The sequence below is a fragment of the Lathamus discolor genome, chromosome 3, assembly GCF_037157495.1.
Source record: "Lathamus discolor isolate bLatDis1 chromosome 3, bLatDis1.hap1, whole genome shotgun sequence".
In the NCBI taxonomy this organism is placed as follows: Eukaryota; Metazoa; Chordata; class Aves; order Psittaciformes; family Psittacidae; genus Lathamus; species Lathamus discolor.
This window is the reverse complement of record NC_088886.1, coordinates 16,982,440-17,004,226: the sequence shown is the minus strand read 5'-3', so window position 1 is coordinate 17,004,226 and position 21,787 is coordinate 16,982,440. Positions and strand designations below refer to the sequence as shown.

At 45.5% G+C, this 21,787-nt stretch overlaps 2 protein-coding genes across 4 annotated transcripts; one reads left to right on the top strand and one right to left on the bottom strand.

The window, feature by feature from the left end:
- Positions 1-5,580: 5,580 nt before the first annotated feature.
- Positions 5,581-11,105, bottom strand: WDR53 (WD repeat domain 53). Of its 3 annotated transcripts, none has more exons than XM_065673754.1 (3): positions 11,074-11,105; positions 9,089-9,580; positions 5,581-6,870 (listed from the first exon to the last, which is right to left on the bottom strand). In XM_065673754.1, exons 2-3 carry the CDS (start codon positions 9,563-9,565, stop codon positions 6,283-6,285), a joined length of 1,065 nt encoding a protein of 354 aa, XP_065529826.1. In that variant the 5' UTR covers positions 9,566-9,580; positions 11,074-11,105; the 3' UTR covers positions 5,581-6,282. The 3 variants fall into 3 exon arrangements, with proteins under 3 accessions (XP_065529826.1, XP_065529827.1, XP_065529828.1); XM_065673755.1 differs by lacking the exon at positions 11,074-11,105 and adding an exon at positions 10,761-11,016; XM_065673756.1 differs by lacking the exon at positions 9,089-9,580 and having other exon boundaries at positions 11,074-11,104.
- A 200-nt stretch (positions 11,106-11,305) lies between these two features.
- FBXO45 (F-box protein 45) lies at positions 11,306-16,538 on the top strand. Its single transcript, XM_065673753.1, has 3 exons — positions 11,306-11,599; positions 11,752-12,108; positions 14,025-16,538. Exons 1-3 carry the CDS (start codon positions 11,321-11,323, stop codon positions 14,208-14,210), a joined length of 822 nt encoding a protein of 273 aa, XP_065529825.1. The 5' UTR covers positions 11,306-11,320; the 3' UTR covers positions 14,211-16,538.
- The last annotated feature ends 5,249 nt before the right edge of the window (positions 16,539-21,787 follow it).

The following is a 21,787-nucleotide window of genomic DNA, read 5'->3' as shown; positions in this document are numbered from 1 at the left end:
GCCCCGCGGCGCACTGCGGGCCTGCGCGGCACCGCGGGGTTGCGGGTCTGGTGTCTGGCCGTAAAGCGTTACCCGCGGGTCTCGCTGGAGGGCAGCCTGACGAGAGCCGGCTTCCCCCGTGTGCGGAAAGCAAGAGCTGCCCCAGGAGCCAGAGATGGGAAGACTAAGTAGCTGAAAACGGGAGTCTTCTGGCCTTACTTCTTCTGGCCCCAGAGAAAGTAATCAGTGTTAATGAGGTGGTTTGGGGCTTTTTCCTGCGCTTACTGTGGGACAAAGTTACGCAAAGTTAGGCAGGCTTTGATGTCCCCACTGTCCTGGAAGTGGCATGGGTTTTAAACCACGTAAATATTTCACAGGCTGTATCGTTAGTTTTGGTTTGTAAAGAAACAGCTATCAAAGGAACCTCAGTTTTTCCTCAGATTACCCGGTTCTGCAATAGATAGCAATTTCAGCTGCGAAAGAAACATAGAATCACAGTTTAAAGCCATTCCCCCTTGTCTCTGTCGCTCTCAGAAGTCCTTGTAAAAAGGCCCTCTCCAGATTTGTTGTCAGCCCCTTTAGACACTGGAAGCTGCTCTAAGGTCTCTCCAGGGCCTTGAGAGATAAATACCTCAGTACAGGCTGTACAGCCCCATGTTGGAGCCACACCAGCACCACCTGCATGTGCAGGACCAGGACCAACCTGACCCTCCCAGTGCTCACCTCCCCTCTGGTATCCACAGGGCATCCTGGCTCAGCTCCTTCTCCATCACCTCGGCCTGCAGATCGAACTTCTGTGCCAGTGTCTGCAAGCTTGAGTCCAGGTCTGTGAAGAGAGTCTCCAAGGTTTGCAGCTTGGTTTCTATTCTGAGGAATGGAAAACAAGCGTGTTTCATAGGTACTTGAGCATCAACAGGTGGTGCTTTCTGCTGTGATGGTGGGTGACACCTATGTTGCACTGTGAACAGATCCAGATGCCACTCTGAGGCTTCTCTCAAGCTATGTGAGAACATGCACCACTAGAAATTAAGGGGCTTTTGACACAGCCCAAAGGTTTTTTTTTTGCCCTTCCCACAGGGCAAAGAGGTCTTATAATTTGTAAATCCAGATGCAAAGAGGTCTTATAATTTGTAAATCCAGATGCAAGATTTGTATGTAGATATGTCTGCAGGCCTCAACCATTTGCATTAATATTAGTTGTGCAGGGTTTTTTATCAAATTACATTTTGAGGTGATTTATGCTTTAACTTGTCGTGTCAGGATCTTTTGAACCATTTCCATCTGACATTGAGCAGAGCTTCTCATTCTTCCTCAGATTAAAAATGACACCAATAATAAACAAGCCACCCATAGTATTTCTCTTCTCCCATCAGCTCATCCTGCTCTGGTTTTCTATTTTGTAGGACTGTCCTTCCACAACAGAACAGTGTAATAAGAAAGACCACCTTAGTAAACCAGCAATAAGAAAACTGCTTCGTAGCTGGGATTTGCTGCTCTTTCCTCGCGGAGTAGGGTGTGTTGGGCTTCTGTCCTTCCAGGGGTGGTTTTTGTGAAGACCATTTTCTTTATGTTAGGCTCTGAGGCGATTTACATCGAGGTGTGTTCTGGAGAATCCTGAGGATCTCAAAGCTATCAACATACGAATCATTCAAAGTTCCTTCCTAAAAACTGAACAAACTCCTCAGTACTACGTACTTGACAAGTACTGGCAGAGCATCAGCTATTTCTTCTAGACTTCTGCTATTTTTCTTTGCATTTTACTGGCAGAACTTCAGGCTGTATCAGTTAAACAAAAACTATGTCATTGGCTAAATTTGAGTACCAGCAGGGCCCTACATTTTTTTTCTGTAGCATCTCTCTCTTCACCCCCAGTTTACTGCACTGCTTCTGCTACTATTATGATTGTATCATGCTAATGTTTACAGAACTGGATTCTGAATTTTGATTACCCATGTTAAATACTGTATTAAGGTCTTGGTCTTTACCTTGTTTGTTGTGGTCCTGTTTCCTTTATCTTTGGCTGAACTTTTTTGTAGGGACAAAATACACAGTAGCTTTCAGGTAACGATGTTAAAAAAAATAACAAATAGAGGCTAACTTTGGATAGCATGAGCAGCAGATTATATAAAATAGTTTTCCCTTCTTTCATGCACACTCTCAGTATTTTTTAGCCAGCTGATTTATGAGAAAGATCAAGAACACCATTGCTGCACTGTCAGTGGCTCCCCTGTCTACCTGCCTTTCTGTTCTGCTTTAGATTCTGTCTGCAGTTGACCTGAATGAGGAGAAAATGAAGAGGCATCAACAGGGGCATATTTTCCTAAGTCTCCCTGACCTTAATCCATTGTCTGAGTGGCAGCTTGTACAGATCTTGTCTAACTCTTTCTGGTTGTTTCCTGAGGCTAGGAGACTTCTTTGACAGTCTTGGGAAAGCTGCTTACATCTTGATCTTCCTTTGGGAGAACTTCTCTTGCTTCTGCAAGATGTTTATTGCTCAGAGCCTCCCATCTCCTGCTGGGTCACAACAGGTATTTTGGAACTGGGCATGTTTCTGACAGGGTGTTGGATTTCAATCAATTATTGTCTGTCCTGATGCGTTCCTGAACTAACTTTTGGGTAGGGGGTTCTCCCATTTACATGTATTTATGTGTGCATGTTGGCCAAGAGAATTTTAGGACTGAAACAGAACTTTAATTGGGAAATGGAGCTTGTGTGTTGTAGAAATGCAGGTAGTTCAGAAGAACGGGAAGAGCTCATAGGGTAATAATGGGATCAAGTCTGTCAACACAGAGAGAGCAAGTGAATAAGCTGAGGTGAGGTGGGTCGGTATTTGCTGCGAATAAGTTTCAGCTCCACTTCACAGCTATAGCTGAGCAAGGAGAGAGCAGCAGTCTAATAAGATAATACAAGGCGATGGTTCAGAAACTCCAGTAGCAGGAGTTTTTGTAATAACAGCGTTATTCCTAAATAATACACCTTTAGTCCAGTGCTTTAGAATTTGACCATTTCTGTCTTTCCAGCACTTTCTGATACCAGGTGTATTGCCTGTCTGTAAATTACACTTGTGCAGTTTTAAGCATCTGTAAGCAAACATTTCATCATTTGCTGATTTTGGTTCTAAAAATTTCTGTTCAGTCACACCATGGTAAGACCGATCTCCATAACAAATCTGCTACAGCTTTTTGCAAATTCCAACAGAATCGGTGCTGCTGCTTCTTGGATCCAAGTTCTGAAGGAAATGAAGAATGGATTAAACCTCCTGCTTTCATTTCAGTCATGACCTCTAAACACTTTAACCTAAGTGAAGTTACCATTACACTTACTTCACGGTACCAGTTAGATCCACACTTCTGCAATCAGTTTCCCCACAGACTTAGTTTTCACTTTTTACGTTCAGGAGTGTTTCCCGTGTTTCTGTTTCTCATTCTGGTTAGGTCTCTATGTTTGGGTTGGTTTTTTTTTGTGGTTAATTGGTGAACAATGTTAGTATCTTGACTGGTCGCTAATTTCATAAGGAGAAGTACTGCATTCCATCAGCTGTGATACTCTCAGTAGACAACAATCATTTTTACTACAGGTAAACCAGAGTTATATGTGTAGCACCTAAGCTGACTTAAAAATTTCTTGCTTGATACCAAGTGCACAGGAGTATGTTAAAGGGATTATATGAAAATCCCTATGTGAAAATCCACCAAGAGGGAAGACTGTGGAGAATTTTAGACCCTTTTCCAACTCTTTTTCCTGAAGAGCTGGGCTCATGGCTTATATTTGATCCTGCAATTGTTGCCAACCTGGCTAGAGACACCATCTACAAGCGACTGTGCTGTCGCAGTGCAGCTGAACACATGGACTGGTGCCAGTAGGGACAGCTGAGGCTGGAGTATTATACATGAAGCCAATGAACCTGTCGGTAAAGTCTTCCTCTTCCGAGTACAGGCTTTGAAAATGGAGGGTGAATCCATGTCACCTATGTCCCAATTCCTCAGCAACATTGATCTGCCTTCTTGAAACTTCTAAGAAAGGCCTGTTCTCAGGGGAAGGGGAATGTTAATGTTAGCCAGTACTTCCTGTCTTTGAACCCTCCAGACTCCGAGGCACTTTCCTGAATTCAGAAGTTCATCCCAAACCTCCCATTTACAATAGTATCAGAGTGTGAACCTGAATTTCCCGTTACTCATAATCACCCAGCAACACTTCATGCAGCTACAGGCTTTTGCTGATGGAGCAATTATGCAAATCCCGCAGTGAACAGCCAGGACTAGCAGTTTGCAGGCTGGCCAAAACGGCATTCACCCCTCCTCCCCAGCGACTAAAGGAGAAACACAAGATTGCCCATGAACTACTCCCCTTCCCATATACACGCAGTGTATATTTACATCCAATCACCCATCAAAATGGCAAAGTAAGCGCAGGTTTGTCGTTCTAACACATAGCCCTTTCTCCTCTCCCCTGCCCCTTGTCCTTCCCTGTCCCTCAGCACAGTGCCAGCACAACCCTTTAATGACCTGTTTAACGTCTCGTTCAGGGAGCGCAGGGAAATGCTGGCTTTAGCCATCTTCCTGAAGAGCACGAAGAGAAGAAATAAAAGCTGGATTGGGCTTGATTCTTTCTCCTGAAGCAGGCAGCAACAGCGAGGACAGGGGATCTGACTCCTGCAGGAGGTTGTTTGTACCAAGGCTTTTTATAGACTGTATATCCAAATATAGGTCATAGATGCACAGACACATGCTCATAAACGTATCACATACTGAACTAAGCATCCGGACCACTTCCTCTGACCTACTGGTCCTGTCTGTCTTCATACATAAATGAATTTTGAAATGAGGGCTACCTACACTATTTGGCTTTTTTGCTGTGCTTTGGCTTCATTTTGCTGTAGTACCCACCCACAGTTCATGTCTTGGGCCAAATTCTCCTGCTGTTAAAGTCTGCACAAACAGATTGCTCTTTTTTCTTGTTGTTTTTTAAACACTATGACAGTAAAATCAGATTCAGATGAGAGTTGTGTTTGGTTGCAGGGAGCTGCTTTGAGCAAGACCAAGATGGTTGGAAGCTATTCCATACAAGAAGGACAGCCAGCACAAGTGGCTAATGATTTTCAGGAGCAAAAAAAGAGCCGTAAATTTTTCCATCCAGAAAAAGAAAAAAAAAACCAGATAGATAACGTGCATCTGGTAACAGCACATCTGGTGAAACAAGACAGCCCAAAGCCCACGGCAGTGAAGTAGGTCCTTAGCCAGTACCAGGCATTCCCTTTTGAGAAAGGTTAAGGACAGCCGAAAGAAGAAAAAAGCACAATTTTTTTTTAGTTATTTGCCCATTCCATGGGAAATCCAGCATGAACTGAACACGTGAAAAGCTGCCATGTTCCTACTTAGTACATTCTCCCCACCCGCATCTTGCGAACTGAGAGGTATTTCTAGCAAGCCAACTTCTGCTCGTTGTGTTTCTAAAGCTTTGGGAAGACAGTGGAAGTATTTGGGTAAGAGGGAGCCATGCCTTTGGCCTTTCATGTTCCCCCTGTGATGGGGTATACAACACACATCTTGACACAATTGTAAGTCTGGCAATATTACAGTGAGTATAAGCACAAGAGAGCAGTGAGAGAGAAAGCATTTATTAAGACAAGTGTAATAGTTATTCTTCCCTGGGATAGACAACTAAATGCATAAGACAGCTGACCCTTTAAACAGATGTTAACATTTCCCCTGCTCCTTTGTTTACTGCAGTGTGAAAAAAAACAACTGGCAATGACAGTTAAACTAAACGGATTACTCATTGGTTGATGCTTCTCTAGTCTTATATGTAGCTGCTGACCAATGACAAATGTATTTCCACTTAAGCTGTGACACAGTTTAGCAGGGGAGAGTAATGTAAAGCATTGCAATAGTTCAAAGTGCAAGTGGCTCAGTCAGTGGCATCTTTGTTACTACCCAGCATCATTCAGCATTGTGGGCATCCCCATTAGTGTGAATTTCTTCCTCCAACCTTAATTTTATGTCAGCTTAGTCATGAACTAATATTACCCCTAAATATACTGAAACCCATTTTACCTAAATTCAAGAAGAAAACTGCCAACCCTGCAAAAAACAGCTGCAGTGAATACCAACAGTTGCTGTAAAACATTGTGTGAAGCCAGTTACGTTATGAGTACTTGCATGAGTACACAGCAAATCCCTTCCCCTTCTGAAGGATGCGGCAGGTTTCACTGTTCAGTTCCCTGTCAGCACATGTAACTGGACTCCTTTCAAACACTCTTGAGAAGTGGTTTTGGCCCTGAAATTTCTTTAAACATCTCAGTGTCTAGTGTTCTGGCAATGGATACACAGATACAGAACTACTCTGATCAGCAACTAATACCCTTTTGGACCCTTTGATCTCTGCACAAGCAATCCAGTTCACCTTCTCTCCATGCTCAATGGTTAACTTTGGTAAAACTCTAGTACGTTCATTTGAAGCCACTTTGTTGAGCTTCCCATCTTTTCTGGTGGAAGCAGGTGCATGCGCCTTCCTCCTCTGCAGTGATTTTGCCGGACTTTTCAGCTGCTTTCCAATGTCACTGTTGACATCCCAGAGCAAGACTTTCCCGTCGTTTCCTCCAGTCAGCAACCAGTATGCTCCTGGCATAAAGAGGACCTGCGATACTCCCAAGCTGTGACCTTGAAACTCCAGCTCAAGTTCAAACTTGACACTGGTGATTCTAAATATTCTGACTTTACCGTCTTGAGCTCCACAGCCAAAGAGGTTGCCACAGGATGCAACAGACAGAGAATGTGCAAGTGGCGGGTTGAAGAACTGGCCAGCTGACTGTGGACTGTTCTCCTGTGCTTCACACTCCTGCAGGTTTGTGGTCCACAAGGGGCGAGCTTTCTGCAGGTTCCACAGCATAACCTTGAAAAAAAAGTATGAATCAGTAGTTTATCTATTTTACGTAAGATCAGATCTTTCACTAACTGTAAAACTATACCACCAGGCTTCATGCTGGAGCACCTCTCCTGTGGAGACAGGCTGAGAGAGCTGGGCTTGTTCAGCCTGAATAAGAGTCTTAGAGCAGCTTCCTGTGCCTCAAGGGGCTGACAAGAAATCTGGACAAACTTGACAAGGGAATGTGGTAACAGCAGAAGACGGAATGGCTTTGAGCCAACAGAGAGGAGATTTAGATTTGAAATTAGGAAGAAATTCTTCCCTGCGAGGGTGGTGAGGTGCTGGCACAGGTTGCCCAGAGAAGCTGTGGCTGCCCCATGCCTGGCAGTGCTCAGGGTCAGGTTGGACAGGGCTTGGAGCAACCTGGTCTAGTGGAAGGTGTCCCTGCCCATGGCAGGGGGTTGGAACTGGATGGTCTTTAAGGTCCTTTCCAACCCAAACCAGTCTGTGAGTCTTGCTTTAGCAGAGCAAAGACTATGCATGAGTGCGAGAGACGAAATATGCGTTGTGAGGAGTGGGTGAACTTTAAATGATAAATACAGCTGATCTTGACAGCATGCTTTCCAAACCCTCATACCGCCCTACTCAGCAGGGTCAATGACTCAGACCACAGAATGGATGAAAGAGCTGTTCTAAATGTTTTTGCATTCATCTCAGCAGTAGCAATCATAATATACTCCGTACCAATTATTTAAAAGGAAAGATGCAGAAATGCTAGCAGTTAAGAGAGATCTTTATCAATCTAAATTTTAGTTTTGCCTGTGCCATCTACTTGTCCTAAAATAATCACTTCCACAAATGCGCGTGACAAATGGTACAGCAAAAGGCAAACGGTAGTTCAGGACCCCACAGACATCTTTGGGTTGTTGTTTTTTTATATTCAATGAGTAGATCTGGTTTGTGCTATGCCCATACTGCGGTAGGGCATTCTCTTCCTGATGAGAGGGGAGAGGGCTGTGCTCTAGACTTGCTTTTAAAATCCCAACCCCCTCCAAGTCCCTCATGGAACAATAACTGTGCCTTCAAATGAATCCTGTGTCTTATTGAGCATTTCAATGACTATGGATTTATACTGCACCAGTTAAAAAGAATTCTCTCAATGCTCTTCTAAGATCTGAATTGATTATGAGCAGTTTCAAGGTCAACAGATATGAAAGCACAAGTCAGTCTAATGAAGTACTGGTGTGCTGTTTGATTTTTTTTCATCAAAACTTTAATTTGTTATTAATAAAAATATTCCTCCACTAGTAAACTCCAGTAGAAAGTACAAGAGTCTTTAAATTTGGGCCATAAAAGAGTTACCACACTGGCTCTGCGTTTCTGGAATCCCAATCACACTTAAGACATTCAAAATCTGTTGGTTCCTGGCACTTTTCTGGTTTAGTGAGTGCTGTTGCCGTTACATTAAAACTACTTTGATCTGATAAATGGCAAAACTTCCCATAATGACTGTGTGTAGTACAGTAAAGCAGAGAGGCTGGGTCCTAATGCTTAAGGCAAATAATCCCATTTTCGTGACAGCACTGCAATAGCTTTATGAATTCATCAAGTGCTAAGAAGTTTTCTGCAAATTAAGTATTTTCTGTCCTCACAGCATTGTTCCTGCTTCCATGGAACTTCAGGAAAATAAACAAACCTCCATGCCAAGCGGCGTGCAAAGGACAAATTTCCTCTTAATGAGGATAGAGATGCATACAAGGTAAAGGATATTTAATGCTTCCAAGAGGTTAATCAGAACAAAGGATAAGTTATAAAAATGACTTGTCCTGACATGATACATACAACTTGGAAAGATATTTATCTACCTGTGTTCTTGCTTCCTATATGCTTCAAGCATTTTGCCTTTTCCTAATGATCATCTGACTTTCATCTGCAGCCATAACTAATTGCTAGGGGCAGCTTCTGATTTTGGTTAGTCCAGCAGGGAGCTAATGTGGCATGAGCATGCTTTGGACCATATTCTGATTTCCTCACCCCCTGCTCACTTTTAGATTGTAAATATTAAAGAAGATAAAAACAGAGAGAGGAACTCCTGAGTAGAAAATGGCACAAGCAATCTCAACACTTAGTTTTTCCACCAAAACTACTTTAGAATGTTTAAGGAGCTTTCTGGTGACTGCAGGCTGCACAGGTGAATAGTTACCATTTTGCTTCTCTAATAACCATCTACTTGTATTCAAATCACCTGCATGTCCAGTCCACAGGAAACAAGGCTTTGAGGCCTCTGAGGTCGAAAGGCAACAGAGGAACAGATGTTTGAGTGTCTCAAGGACCGGGTGACTTTCTTGTTTTCCAAGTCCATAACTTTTATTGCCCCTGAGTCATCTGCGGCAGCCAAGAAACTGTCAGTCTCATTCACTGAGAGGCAATTGATCTCCTCCTCATTCACATGGAAGCGTTCAACAGGCTCCTTGAGGGATCGGACATCCAGCAAACTGATAGCTTCTCCATGGGAAGTATACAGCCTGGTGGGACAGCAGGGAGAGAACACCACGGAGGTCACATCATCTGCCTCCGGGAGCTGGAGCTGTCCTGCCGGAGTGCCTCCCCCATCCCAGAGTGTGAGCTCGCCTCTCTCTGCGCCTGAAGCCACCAGACCTTCTGAGTTTGCGTTCAAACACAATATAGAAGATGAATGTCCACCAATCCATTTGACTGCCATGTTTCAGGGACACCTCTGAAACAGCAAACATACAAAACCCCCTGAATTCAGACAGTGTTTGCCTCATTACAGGAGAAAGTTTATCAAAGCAACAAGATCATTCCACGGACAATATAATGTAAACTACTTGAAACTCTAGTGTCCAATTAAAACAGGCATCTTTACGATCAGTACCCAAGTGTTGCTTAAATAGCACCAACATCAGCAATACCAGCTTGGAATGACAGTGGTGCTAGCACATGTACCTGTGCAGTACAGGGCGTAGATCTGCTCTGACGTGGCTGCCTAGGTGAAAGCTGCTTCCTCAGCACATAGGGACATAGCACACCTAACAAAACAGGCGGCACAGTTCCTAATGGAAAGTACTGGAAAGGAGCACGGGGAAGACCGCAAACTGGTAAAGTCAGTCTGTGCTGACTTTACCAGTTGCTCCAGCCTGTGTGAGAGCACATGCAGACATCTGTCTTTCACCCAGCTGTGGAGGTGCTTGGTAGTGTGTACCTAACATCGGTTTGTAAAGCAGCCTCACAATACCTGGAGAAAGAAACCTGTACTGGTGTGAGTGGGATAAAGTAACTGCCTTAATTACAGTTTAAAGCATGCATTTGCATGAATATGTTTTAAATCGTGCACTTTGTGTTCCCAAAGTGAAGGTAATTTTCTTGTGACTGGTAAATGCCAAAGCATAAACAGTTCAATAATGTCATCTTTTCAAAAAGCATTACTGGCTTGAGGCAGGTAGTGACCAGGTTTGCAACACATTTAACTGGGTCTCAAAGCGCACCCATCGAGTTTACCACGCAGGGTCCTTTCCTGGGCACAACCACCCACAGCAGCCCATGTGACAGGGCTGTTCAGGGGGGACCGAATCAGCAGAAAAGTAACTGGGGGAAAAATCCCAAAGAACACAAAAGCAAAACAAGCTTTAGAGTGGGGGAAAAGGAGAGCTAATACCAAGACAGGTTTGCGGGACAGCTATGGCTGCCCCTGCAGCAGCTTTGGCGACCACAGCACTGCCTCGGTATCAACCGTTTTATTGCACTGCTAGGCAATAGAAGATTTATTTACTTATTTTTACCACGCTTTTTGCCTGTGTTTTTTGTCAGTCTAAACCGCAGCTAGAATTCACCCACTCCGCCAGGAAAACTTCAGTCGCACCTATTAAATAAACTACAGAAAGCGCCGGACACCCTACCCGCAGCTCGGGTCGCACACTCGCACCGGCCGCTGTCTCGCACGCCGGGAACTGAGGTAACTTCTCTCCCCCGCAGCCCCTCACACCGGTAGGCCCAAACCACGGGACCCAGGAAGACAGCCCCGCCGCGCCGGGACGCCCGCTCCTCAGAGGGGCGGACGCAGCTCTGCCGGCTGTTCCAGGCCGGGAGGGGCGCCCCATTCGTGCCCTCCAGGCCCCGGCCCCACACCGGACTCCGCCGGCGCCGGGGGGGTTATGAAGCCCAGCCCGCCCCGCCCCGCCGGGCCCCCCAGCACCCCGCGCGCCGCCTCACCTCCGCTCCGCCGGCCGCTGGCTGCCCGCGCATGCGCGGCGGCGGGGCGGGGCGGGGCGGGGCGGGGTGCCCGCGGCGGTGATGGCGGCGCCGGGCGCGCGCGCCCCCTCGCTGTGAGGGCCTTGGGCGGGGAGCGCCCCCGGGCCGGGGCCCGCCGCCACCGCTGTCACCGGCCAGGGGAGGGGCGGCGCGGCCCCCGCGTCCCGGCTCACCGCCCGCGGGGAGCTCGGGAACGGGCACGGTGGCGATGGCGGCGGGCCCCGGCGGCGGCGGCGGCGGCAGCGGAGGGGCGGCGGCAGCGGCGGGAGGGCCGGGCTGGCGGTTGCCGGGGCGTGTGCTGGAGCTGGTGTTCTCGTACCTGGAGCTGCGCGAGCTGAGGAGTTGCGCGCTGGTCTGCAAGCTGTGGCACCGCGTCCTGCACGGCGACGAGAACAGCGAGGTGTGGCGCAGCCTGGCGGCCCGCTGCCTGGCGGAGGAGGCCCTGCGCACCGACATCCTCTGCAACGTGCCCACCTACAAGGGCAAGGTGAGGCCGGCCCCTCGCGGACACCCCTCTCCAGCCCCACGGGGATACCGCCCTGGCCGCCTGGCCCACCCGCTGTTGGAAACCGGGGGGGGCCCTGAAACACATGACGGGATTTTACCTCCCTCGCTGCCTTCCTTCTTGTTCTCTCCTAGGTCCGTGCCTTCCACCACGCCTTCAGCACCAACGACTGCTCACGGAATGTCTACATCAAGAAGAACGGCTTCACGCTGCACCGCAACCCCATCGCCCAGAGCACGGATGGGGCGCGGACCAAGATCGGCTTCAGTGAGGGCCGCCACGCCTGGGAGGTGTGGTGGGAAGGCCCGCTGGGCACGGTGGCCGTCATTGGCATCGCCACGAAGCGGGCGGCCATGCAGTGCCAGGGTTACGTGGCCCTGCTGGGGAGCGATGACCAGAGTTGGGGCTGGAACCTGGTGGACAATAACTTGCTGCATAATGGAGAGGTGAACGGCAGTTTCCCCCAGTGCAATAACGCGCCCAAATACCAGGTGAGCGTGGCTTGGCATGGGCTGGAAACTCTACCATGTCTCACTGTGGCTGGCCGGGAACCTCCTCCCTCGCATGTCCTGGCTGTCTGTTGAATTGGTTCCAAATACCCACTTAAGGGTTTCTTCACCTTCCCTATAGAAGGGCAAATGATTCTGCCTTGCAAGGCTTTTCCCCCTTCCTTTACTGCTTGCTCAGACTACACCTGTGTATGGTGTTCAGTGCACCTGACCGTCCACTTCTGCACTTCTATCTCAAGTACTGAGTGCAAGGCATGTACTGTGGGTGTCTCCTTAGTCACCGTGTTGCTTTTAAAAAAAAAGCTGGTAAGGCTGTTGTAGTCTTCTGAAGTAATGACTTGCCCCACAGAAAGGTGAATGTCTGTAGTATTTTATCCCTTTGTTGTATGGCAATGTGAGTGGAGGGTAGTGCTTAGGTGAGAGTCTTCCTGCAAAAACCTGCAGCAGTGCTGACTTGAATGTTGCTTGTTTGCTCGCTGGCAGCATTCCCATAGGTGACATCGCTTGGCTAGGATGCTGGGAAGTGATGTTCAGATAATTTCAGGTTGTTAAATAGCAAGTGCTATTCCACCTTTCTGTCCCCGTAGAACTGTTATCTTTGTTCTTCTGGCTGCTGACAACTACATTTTGACTGCTGGATTTCTTCACATTACCAACTTGAGCTGCATGTATTATAATTTCTATCTCATAATGCTGTGGCTTTGTATGAGTATTGCCTTATGTTTCAATTTGGGTGAAGATCTGTGGAGTAACTTGTATCTGATGTTTCTAAATTTCATGTAATAGTTCACTGTCAAGCAGTTAATTCTGTCTGAAGGTTATACCTGCTGTTTGTGGAATAATATCTAAAATTAGTGTAATGAAAGAGATTTAGATCTCTTTGCGCTTGCATGTTCCCTAGCATGCAAACTGGGTAGGCACTTTCCAGACTTGCCCCTTTGTGCTTGCTTTCTGCTGTACTTGTCTGGGTCTTTCTGCAACAAAAGGATGAGGAAAGGTTTTGAAGCCAAGAGTCCCCAGCTTGTGTGGGAACTCGAGCGAACACAGTCGCTGCTTTCTCTCAAAATTGGTGATCCTTTGGAGTTTTTGTTATTAAGACATGTGCAGCGATCTGCTCATAGAAAACATACTCAAAGGAGTTTGTTAGTGTTGGTTAGAAGAAAAATGTGTTCGCTGGAAGAAATCCCCAGCATTGGGGCTGGCTGGTGAGGAACAGAAGTTTTTGTGATGTCCTGCTGTGCTTGCTGCTGGTGTCTGGGACTTCTGTTTATGCCTAAAATAGTGTACTAGATAAATGCAGAGACGGTTGTGCATCCCTAGATCTGAGTCTCTTGCTGTGTTCAGTGTTGGTTTCACTTGTGCATATGTATATATTTTCTGCTGCTTTGGCAAGGTGACAAGCACCTGCATAGTAGTATATTCTGATATGTTTCGTATGTATCACTTACCTATGTAAAACAAGTTCATTGTCTTTAAACTTGCTCTTCATGGAGCAATTGCTTGGCTAAAACAACACTTAAATCCAGAGTTCAAGTAACTTGGGGGCCATTGCAAGGTTTCCAAACCTCTGCAGCATTCTGAAGCACATGACGTGTAGTATACTCGCTCTGGGTGCTCTCACAAGGTTCATACTAGAAGGATTGCATTTATTATCATGTAGGTTGGTGCCTACATGCAGGCTGCCCGCTGGAAAAGGGCAACAGAGGTACTTGGGATCCTAGGGCATTTGTCAAAATGGAGAAATTCCTGTCGTAAAAATAATGCAATCATGAGAAACAGGAAAGCCTTGCTTTAAAATTACCTGTTGCATTATATGTGGCCTATGCTTTACTTTTGTGTCTCTCCTTGAATATGCTGACTCTATGTTTTAATCCCTCCCCTTCTATCTCTGTTTCCAGATAGGTGAAAGGATCCGAGTTATCCTGGACATGGAAGACAAAACATTAGCATTTGAGAGAGGCTATGAGTTCTTGGGAGTAGCCTTCAGAGGACTGCCAAAAGTTTGTTTGTATCCAGCAGTGTCTGCTGTGTATGGTAACACAGAAGTGACTTTGGTCTACCTGGGAAAACCTCTGGATGGATGACATGGATTGTTTTGTTGGGACATTGAGATGTGGATGATTGGGAGGAGAAATCTGCATGTTGGTTAGAGGGAAACATGTATTAAAGGAAAACCAAAAAAGTGTGGGTGTGTGTCCAAGAACCATCGAGGGGATCACATGGAGTTTTGAAATGGAGGACCAGCCATACTTCAAGAATTGTGTTCCATTTCCTCTTTCTACCAGGCCAGAAAAATCCTCAGGGTTGCAGTTGGTTTAGTGGGAAGCTCACACATGCATTTTGCAACAGATTTCATTGCTAAGATGGCAGTGCGTGACCTTATGTATTTAAGAAAGGATTTGATACAAAACTGCTTGAGGAAATTAACCTGAGATTTGTAAGTAGCGTGTTTTGTGAAAGACTCCAATTTTAAAACTGCTTGTTCTTTCCCTCCCCTCCCCTCCTTTGGGCCAGCGTGGGTACTAGAGGAGAGCAAGTCTGGTTGGGTTTTATGTACAATTTTTAACATACTGAGAAGCATGGTCTGTCAGGACTGTCCTTCTCTAGTATAATGATACAAAATGTGTGCAGCTATTTTTAAGTGTATTTTAAGGGTTGTATATATAGAACACATTGAAAAGAACAGTTAAAAGAAAGGGTTTGTTTTATTCTAACTGGGATATAATTTCTTAAAAGGAACACCCACCCCCCCCACTACGTGGCATCAGAAAATATACCTCGGACAGGTATATAGCATTCATGTAAGTGTACTTCTTTTGTTGTATTGTAAAGCATTTTGAGATGCTCTTGTGGAGTACCGTGCTACTTTGGGTCATTTTCCATGTCAGTTTCCACAGCTTTAGCAACAGTTTTGTTCTCTGTAGAAAACACAAAGCGTTTTCTCCGATAGTTTCCTTTTGCCAAAATTTGCAGTCCCCTTTAGGAAAAGAAGCCACAACACAATGGTGAGCTTGTCATCCTTTCACATCAATAATAACTTCTAAAAACATTCTTACCCTTTTGTAATCACTGTTGTGAAATGTTTCAAAACAATGAGTAAGGAGCAGTCAGTTTCTGAATCCAGACCTTGTTTTCAGCTTATATGGCTTTATAAGTCTTTTCACTTTGGCTGAACTTTTCTTGAATGAAATAAAATCCCCCAATACCCAAGTATCCACCTGCCCGTTTTCAGTCAGGATGAGTAGACCTCTCACCAACCCTCTGATCGGGATTCTGGATCAGGTTCAGTGTCTGGACTTTTCACTTGCGCTGGTTTTCTAAAAACCACATACAAACCCCTCTCTGTGTTGGTATACGCCGGTCGGGGTGGCTGTGAAGCTGAGGGGTGCAATATGGAAGGACTTCTTGGTGCCACCACTCTCCTCTGAGTTTGAAAGGTCTGGCTGGCTCGTGACTCTTGTTGGTATTTCCCAGAGCTGTCTGAACTATCTCAGAGTTGGGCATGCTTTTCAGAGAGGAAGAAGGAAATGTTTATGCAACCTCTTCTTGTTTTATTTGTGCAAGAGAATGTGAATTGCTTTATAGCAGACACTGGCAATTCTCTGAGCATGGAAGAGAGAGGAATTCCTCTTAGGCTGTTGCTCGTTCCCCCTCCCACCTTCCCTCTGCCATTACTCATGTGAAGAGAGTGGTGGAAGCAGAGGAATGAGGCTCCTGTTCTGACAAGCTATCCTTGAAGTGCTTTTTACCTGGTAGATAACCAAGTTCTGCACTGGAATAGACTATGTCATTCCCATTTGAAAGGGTTTAAAAGTATTTATTTGTTTCTTGTGTTGTTTATTGCTTAAAGGCAATATCAAGGTCTGTTCCTCTTGGCTGTGTTAACAAAATATGCAGTGAGAAATGATGTTTGAAGTGGTGCTGAGGACAACTGAATAAACGATGTGGCACAGGCATATGAGTACCTTTTGGGCAAATCCGTTACAAGCATTAATTGTACTGGACTGTAAAGTAGGTACCTGCATAACAGAATCCTGGGGCACAAAGTAGGTGAAAAAAGGAAACAGAGGCCTGTCCATTTTCAGAAAATTAAGTTGTCCCTCAGATGAATGTATTCCCAGTGCAGTCCTGAAAGATGTGACCTCTGTGCTTGTTCATGAATCCAATTAGATGCAAGTAAACCCTGAGAACTTCCGAGGAGTTTTATTCACAAATTAAGATTGATTTCCATTCTTCAGACTGCATCTTGCCCTATAAATAACTTCCCTCTAAGTTAGAAATGCTTAACGTTGAACATTCCTTAAGGGTGGGTTTGGGGGGGACTCACTTATGTAAGATCATAACTTATTCCTGGAGACCAATGCTGGCTGTACAGAACATCAAAATAAACTCTGCTATAATTCAGAAGGGTATGTCAGTGTGGATTGCTGTAATTACATCCATGGTGTGGTGGTAGGAAAAATGGAGTAGCAGTTTGGTGCACCAGGAAGATGGAGTTGTTGGGACTGTGTGATGTGCTGCATGACTGCTTGAAAAAGAGAATCTGATGAGTGGTTAACAAGGACTGGAAAACTCGGAGATTTAATTGCTGTGCTTGGGAAATGGCATCCTCCAAAACAGGGATGTTTGCACATGGACAGAATGGGAAAAGGCTTTCCTGACTGCTGGAGGTCTTGATTCAAATCAAGGTGTTGCGCTCACTGCTGCAAGGTGCTTCCTTCCCAGGTCAGCTTCTTGGCTTCTCTCTGTTTCTCTAGCTTTCTGTAGGGAAGTTCAATATTTTTGTGGTGCTTTTAGGGATAAGTAGGGGATTTTAGGAAGAAGTAGGAGACTGTGTTGTGGTTGTGAGCTCAGAGGCACTTGTTCAAACTCTCTGCATCAAGAATTTGTTCTAACACCTCTGTGAGCTTCTTCAGCAGCAAAGAGGTTTGATGCTGTCTTGCCAAAAATGCAGAATCCCTTTTTCTAGCCCGAGGTGCTTCAGTCAGCTAAAAGCTGTTTAAAGTGTTTTCCCTACTCCGACTAGTGATTTAACTGCTTTGGTCAGGAGTTCATGGCTCCATAGCAGAAATCAGTCAGATTCACAGATATTGGCTTCAGAATCCTGCAGGACATCCAGAATTTGTTGGTAAGTGAGCATTTTGTCTATCTTTTTAATAAAGCTCAGACTTTCTGTAGTTTAAATATGCTGTGAAATCTGTTGGGAGCTTAACAGTTGGTCGTCTGATCTGGTCACGTTTCTCTGTGTTGGGGAGAGAAAAGCTCGGTATGGGACAGAGTTTGTTCTTGTTTTGGTGGTGGCTTGTTTTGGCCTGAAGTCAGAAGCTGCATGACTTCTTTGTCCATAAGAGGACAGAGGAGTTGATGGAATAAACTTAATGCGTAAAGTTCAGATTAGATACAAGGAAGAAGTTCTTTACTGTAAGAGTGATGAGGCACTGGAATGGGTTGCCCAAGGAAGTTGTGAATGTTCCATCCATGGTGGTGGTCAAGACCAGGCTGGATGGAGCCTTGGGTGACATGGTTTAGTGCAAGGTGTCCCTGCCCATGGTAGGGGGGTTGGAACTAGAAGATCTTAAGGTCCTTTCCAACCCTAACTATTCTGTGATTCTTTGATTCTAAGATAACATGGACAACTGACCCTGGTAGGGATATTTTCTTGAAAGTGGTTTTTTTTCCTCCACTTAGAATGCAATGGAGAGTGCACATTTCTGGGAGTCCTGCATGTGCCTTCTACTAGCAAGCACCATTTGGTTTTGTTGCTTCTGGCTGTGTTTCAGGTTTCAAAACTAGCCAGGAGCAGATGGCCTTGATCCTGTGGGCTGAAATTCTGCTGCCTCTAATGTGGCTGTACTCTGCCTGCCTCTGAATCCAATAGCAAATTGGAACATATTAGCTTTTCTCTCTGGTTACCAATGATGCACATTTTTTAATTTCCTTAACACATGGAGGTGTTTTCCAGATGGCTCCCTCTGTTTTATTATCTTCCATTTTCACTGGGATGATCAATTAAAATAATGATTGACCTGATACTAGTTTGATCAGTATTTGAGAGGTAACCAGCCCTCAGCGATTCCTGAAGTGTATTTCAATGCTGGTATTTCAGTTCTAGCTAAATCTTTACGTGATATAAATAGCTCTGGGTGCTGGCAGGAACACAGCTATAAGTGCTGTATGTGCTGCCGTTCTCCAGAACAGTGCTTGGTTCTTGCACAATAAAGATAACTTGGTGACATCTGTAGCCAGAAACTGGTGTTAATGAAATCTGCTCTAGGATCCTTTCCACATACACATGTATGGTTAGGAGTGTAACACACTGGATTGCTCCAACTGATAGTAGCCGACCTCATGCTAAGGAATAATTCAGTTGTCAATCAGTTAAGTGGTAAATGTTCTACAGAAGCCTTTTCCTGCAGTGGTGCTGAACCCTCTAATTTATACTTCAAGCAGCTGCTTTCACGCTGCTGTGTGATGCTGTACATGTGTGGCGTGTTGTGGGACTTGTGAATGGATTCTCACACCTCTCCACGAGAGGGCAAAGTTAACAGCGCTGGGAGAGCCCAGGCTTTGAATTTCCGAAGTGCGGAGCAAAGTAAATATTTAATGTGGAGCCTTCCCCGTCGCTTTCCCGTTGCTTCCTGTCCTCTTCGATAAACCAAACTAAACAACCCTGAACAAAACGCAGGAGTGCTGAGAGGCGGGTAATGGGCATAGAATTTTTAAAATACCCTGCTTCATTTGAACCTTGATCCTGAACTTAGGCTGAGCAAAACTTTGCATTTCAGGTTGCAATGACAGCAAACGCCTGCGACTCAGAGATCACCTTAAAAGGTAGAAAGGGTTTTGAGAGGCTCAAGCAAATTGTCACTTGCTGTTCCAAGGTCTGCTTCTTCCCAGACTTGCTTTTCTTCCTCTCAGGCATTTATGACCAAGAAACAGCGATATTATCAAAAACTATTTAAAACTTTAAAATAAAAAAATCCATTGCAGTTGTGGAAAAAGACCCCAAATGACTGAAAAGTGATTTTAAAACAAATCTCACTGGATATTACAAATTATGTTTATTCTTCTGCAGTTTCACCAGCTCAAGAACCAAGGGTGTATTTCCTTCCATGCCTGCACTTGCAGATGTGCCGTGATCTTGCTGGCGTCGTTTCATGTTTGCTTGAGTTATTCTGTCGTCTTAATCCTAAAATCTGCTGGCAATGTTTGGATGGGGGTGAGTATGATGGTGTAACCTTGCCTGTTCTTGTCTTTGTGTAGTGCCTGACCCTTTTGTGAGCTCCCAGTTTCTGCAGCTTAAACCTCGGTAGTTATATCCAGAGACAGCAGGAGTGTTGCTGTGTGTGTAAATGAGTGGCCATCCTGGGACATGCAACCTTTATATATGTACAGTGTTTTCCTGCTCAGGATGGGCACTATCACCCCAAACTGTTTCACTGTATATTTTGTAAAGTTGTTTTTAATTATTTTAAATTTTATTGTCCTTTCTTGAACTTCTGACTTCAGTCTGTGAATGTGCTCTCACCAGTACAGTGCATATTTAGAGGCATGCTCCAAAGCCAGGGACAGATGTCAGAACAGCTGGTTGGCAACAGCGTGTAGGCTACAGCTACAGAATGCAAACATTCAAGCTTGGTTATGTACCTGCAGCAAGACATGCTGGCATCCTTTGTTCCTGATGTCTTTAAAGCAGTCCATCAGCTTCAGTTTGCAGCAGGTGAGTTGAAGATTGAGGCAAGACAAAACCTGATCAAAACAAGAAAGCACACACCTTCTTTCAGCTCATGTAGGTGAGTATGTGCTGTGAGTATGACTTTCCTTAGGTTCTCTGTAGCTCAGTAATGTGTTCAATCTCAGAGTAAGTGGGATATGGTCTGTTCTTCATCAAAAAAACCCAAAACCCTCCACGGTACTTGTTTACAGGTAACGAATTACTTGTTGCAGCTTCAACTGCAAGAAAGATTTCAGTGATTAGAGACTAAAAGCCTGCAAGTGAGTTATTAAACCACGGTATAAAGTTTTGTTTCCTTAACATCCTGTGGGCAGGAGAAGTAAGCCATATCTAATCCCTTTTAAATAGTAATTTAAAAGAGTTTGCTCCACCAGCTTAAATATGTGACGTAATAACTAAGAAGTGCTGGACAAACCTGCCAGTACAGAAATGGATGTTCACCAAATTGCTTTTTGTGCAATATTCCAAATACTGCTGTGGTTAAAGCTTTCTAGGCTCTGTCTGCCAATTCCAAATCACCTTGGGGTTTTTTGTTGGCTTTTCTAATTTTGGTTGTGGAGGTGGGTTTTTTTTGTGCTCAGATGACTGAGAACTTTTTGCTCAGGCTGTGTCCCATCTGACATCGGGCACCTCAGCCCTTCTGCAGGACGTTGGCAATATTTTCTGTTTTCTCACAGGAGACCAAGGAATACACCCTAAGTGCACAAGGATGCTCCAATCCCGAACCCTGCACACTGGCTTTTCTATGTCACTTGTCCTATGCTATCACGTGGGATCATGCTAGCAAGGAAGGATGCTGAGCCGCATGGCTGAAGACATGGGAAAGGAAGACCCTGGAGTGTGAATGCTTTGGCTTGCTTCCAGCCCTGATTGTAGTTCACCTTGAGAAGAGTTGTATGTGAGAGAATGCCATGTAGCAGGGTTGTTTTCCCTCCTGGACAGGGGGGAAAGCTGGGTGGGATACACTTAGCTCTGTAAGGAGCTGAGATAGTTTCACTTCCCTTCACATTAATGACAGAATCACTCACTTCTCTTAAGTATAACAGCAGCAGGAAGGGAGTACATGTGACTACAGATGGGAGTAGTTTTTCTTTCCACGATTTGCATTACTGGGTGATGTCACAGCAGTGACTTGTCCATACCTTCTCCTTTTGGTGGCTGGCAGCCCCCAGCTCTGACAGTTTTCACAGAGTCACAGACTGATTTGGGTTGGAAGGGACCTTAAAGCTCACCCAGTTCTAACCCCCTGCCATGGGCAGGGACACCTTCCACTAGACCAGGTTGCTCCAAGCCCCGTCCAACCTGGCCTTGAGCACTGCCAGGGATGGGGCAGCCACAGCTCCTCGGGGCAGCCGCAGCTCCTCTGGGCAACCTGGCCAGGCCCTCACCACCCTTACAGGGAAGAATTCCTTCCTTGTATCTAATTGGAATCTTCTGTCTGTCAGTTTAAAGCTATTCCCCCTTCTCCTGTTACTACAGGCTCCTCTCCAGATTTCTTGTCAGCCCCTTTAGGCACTGGAAGCTGCTCTAAGGTCTCCTTGGAGCCTTTTCTTCTCCAGGCTGAACAAGCCCAGTGCTCTCAGCCTGTCTCCATAGCAGAAGTGCTCTAGCCCTTGGAGCATCTTTGTGGCCATCGCTATGCTAAAAACTTTGGTGAAAAAGCTGTGTATAAGGTTTATTTTATTGTACAGTACAAAAATAAGGTAAATTTATCTGGGAACCCTGCGGGGGAATACTTGGGCAACCCTTTTGGGTCTGGCCTCCACCAAAGGCCAAACTTCAGCTGGAAGCAACCTGATTGTGGGGCTTTCCAGGCCTTGAGATCTAGGAGGAAAGTTGTCTTCTCTGGCTTCAGGCATTTCTGCAGATGCATTGCAAGCAGTTCGCTACAGCACCTGGATTTCCAGTAGTGTCTTGTAAGGGAAT

What these genes read in the sequence shown, in the direction of transcription:
- WDR53 (XM_065673754.1), bottom strand. Translation starts at nt 9,565, where the DNA reads ATGGCAGTCAAATGGATTGGTGGACATTCATCTTCTATATTGTGTTTG. An exon ending in CCTGTGGACTGGACATGCAG is followed by an intron (nt 6,871 to 9,088) that starts GTGATTTGAATA and finishes TTTTTTTTCAAG; the next exon opens with GTTATGCTGTGGAACCTGCA.
- FBXO45 (XM_065673753.1), top strand. Translation starts at nt 11,321, where the DNA reads ATGGCGGCGGGCCCCGGCGGCGGCGGCGGCGGCAGCGGAGGGGCGGCG. An exon ending in TGCCCACCTACAAGGGCAAG is followed by an intron (nt 11,600 to 11,751) that starts GTGAGGCCGGCC and finishes GTTCTCTCCTAG; the next exon opens with GTCCGTGCCTTCCACCACGC. An exon ending in ATAACGCGCCCAAATACCAG is followed by an intron (nt 12,109 to 14,024) that starts GTGAGCGTGGCT and finishes CTCTGTTTCCAG; the next exon opens with ATAGGTGAAAGGATCCGAGT.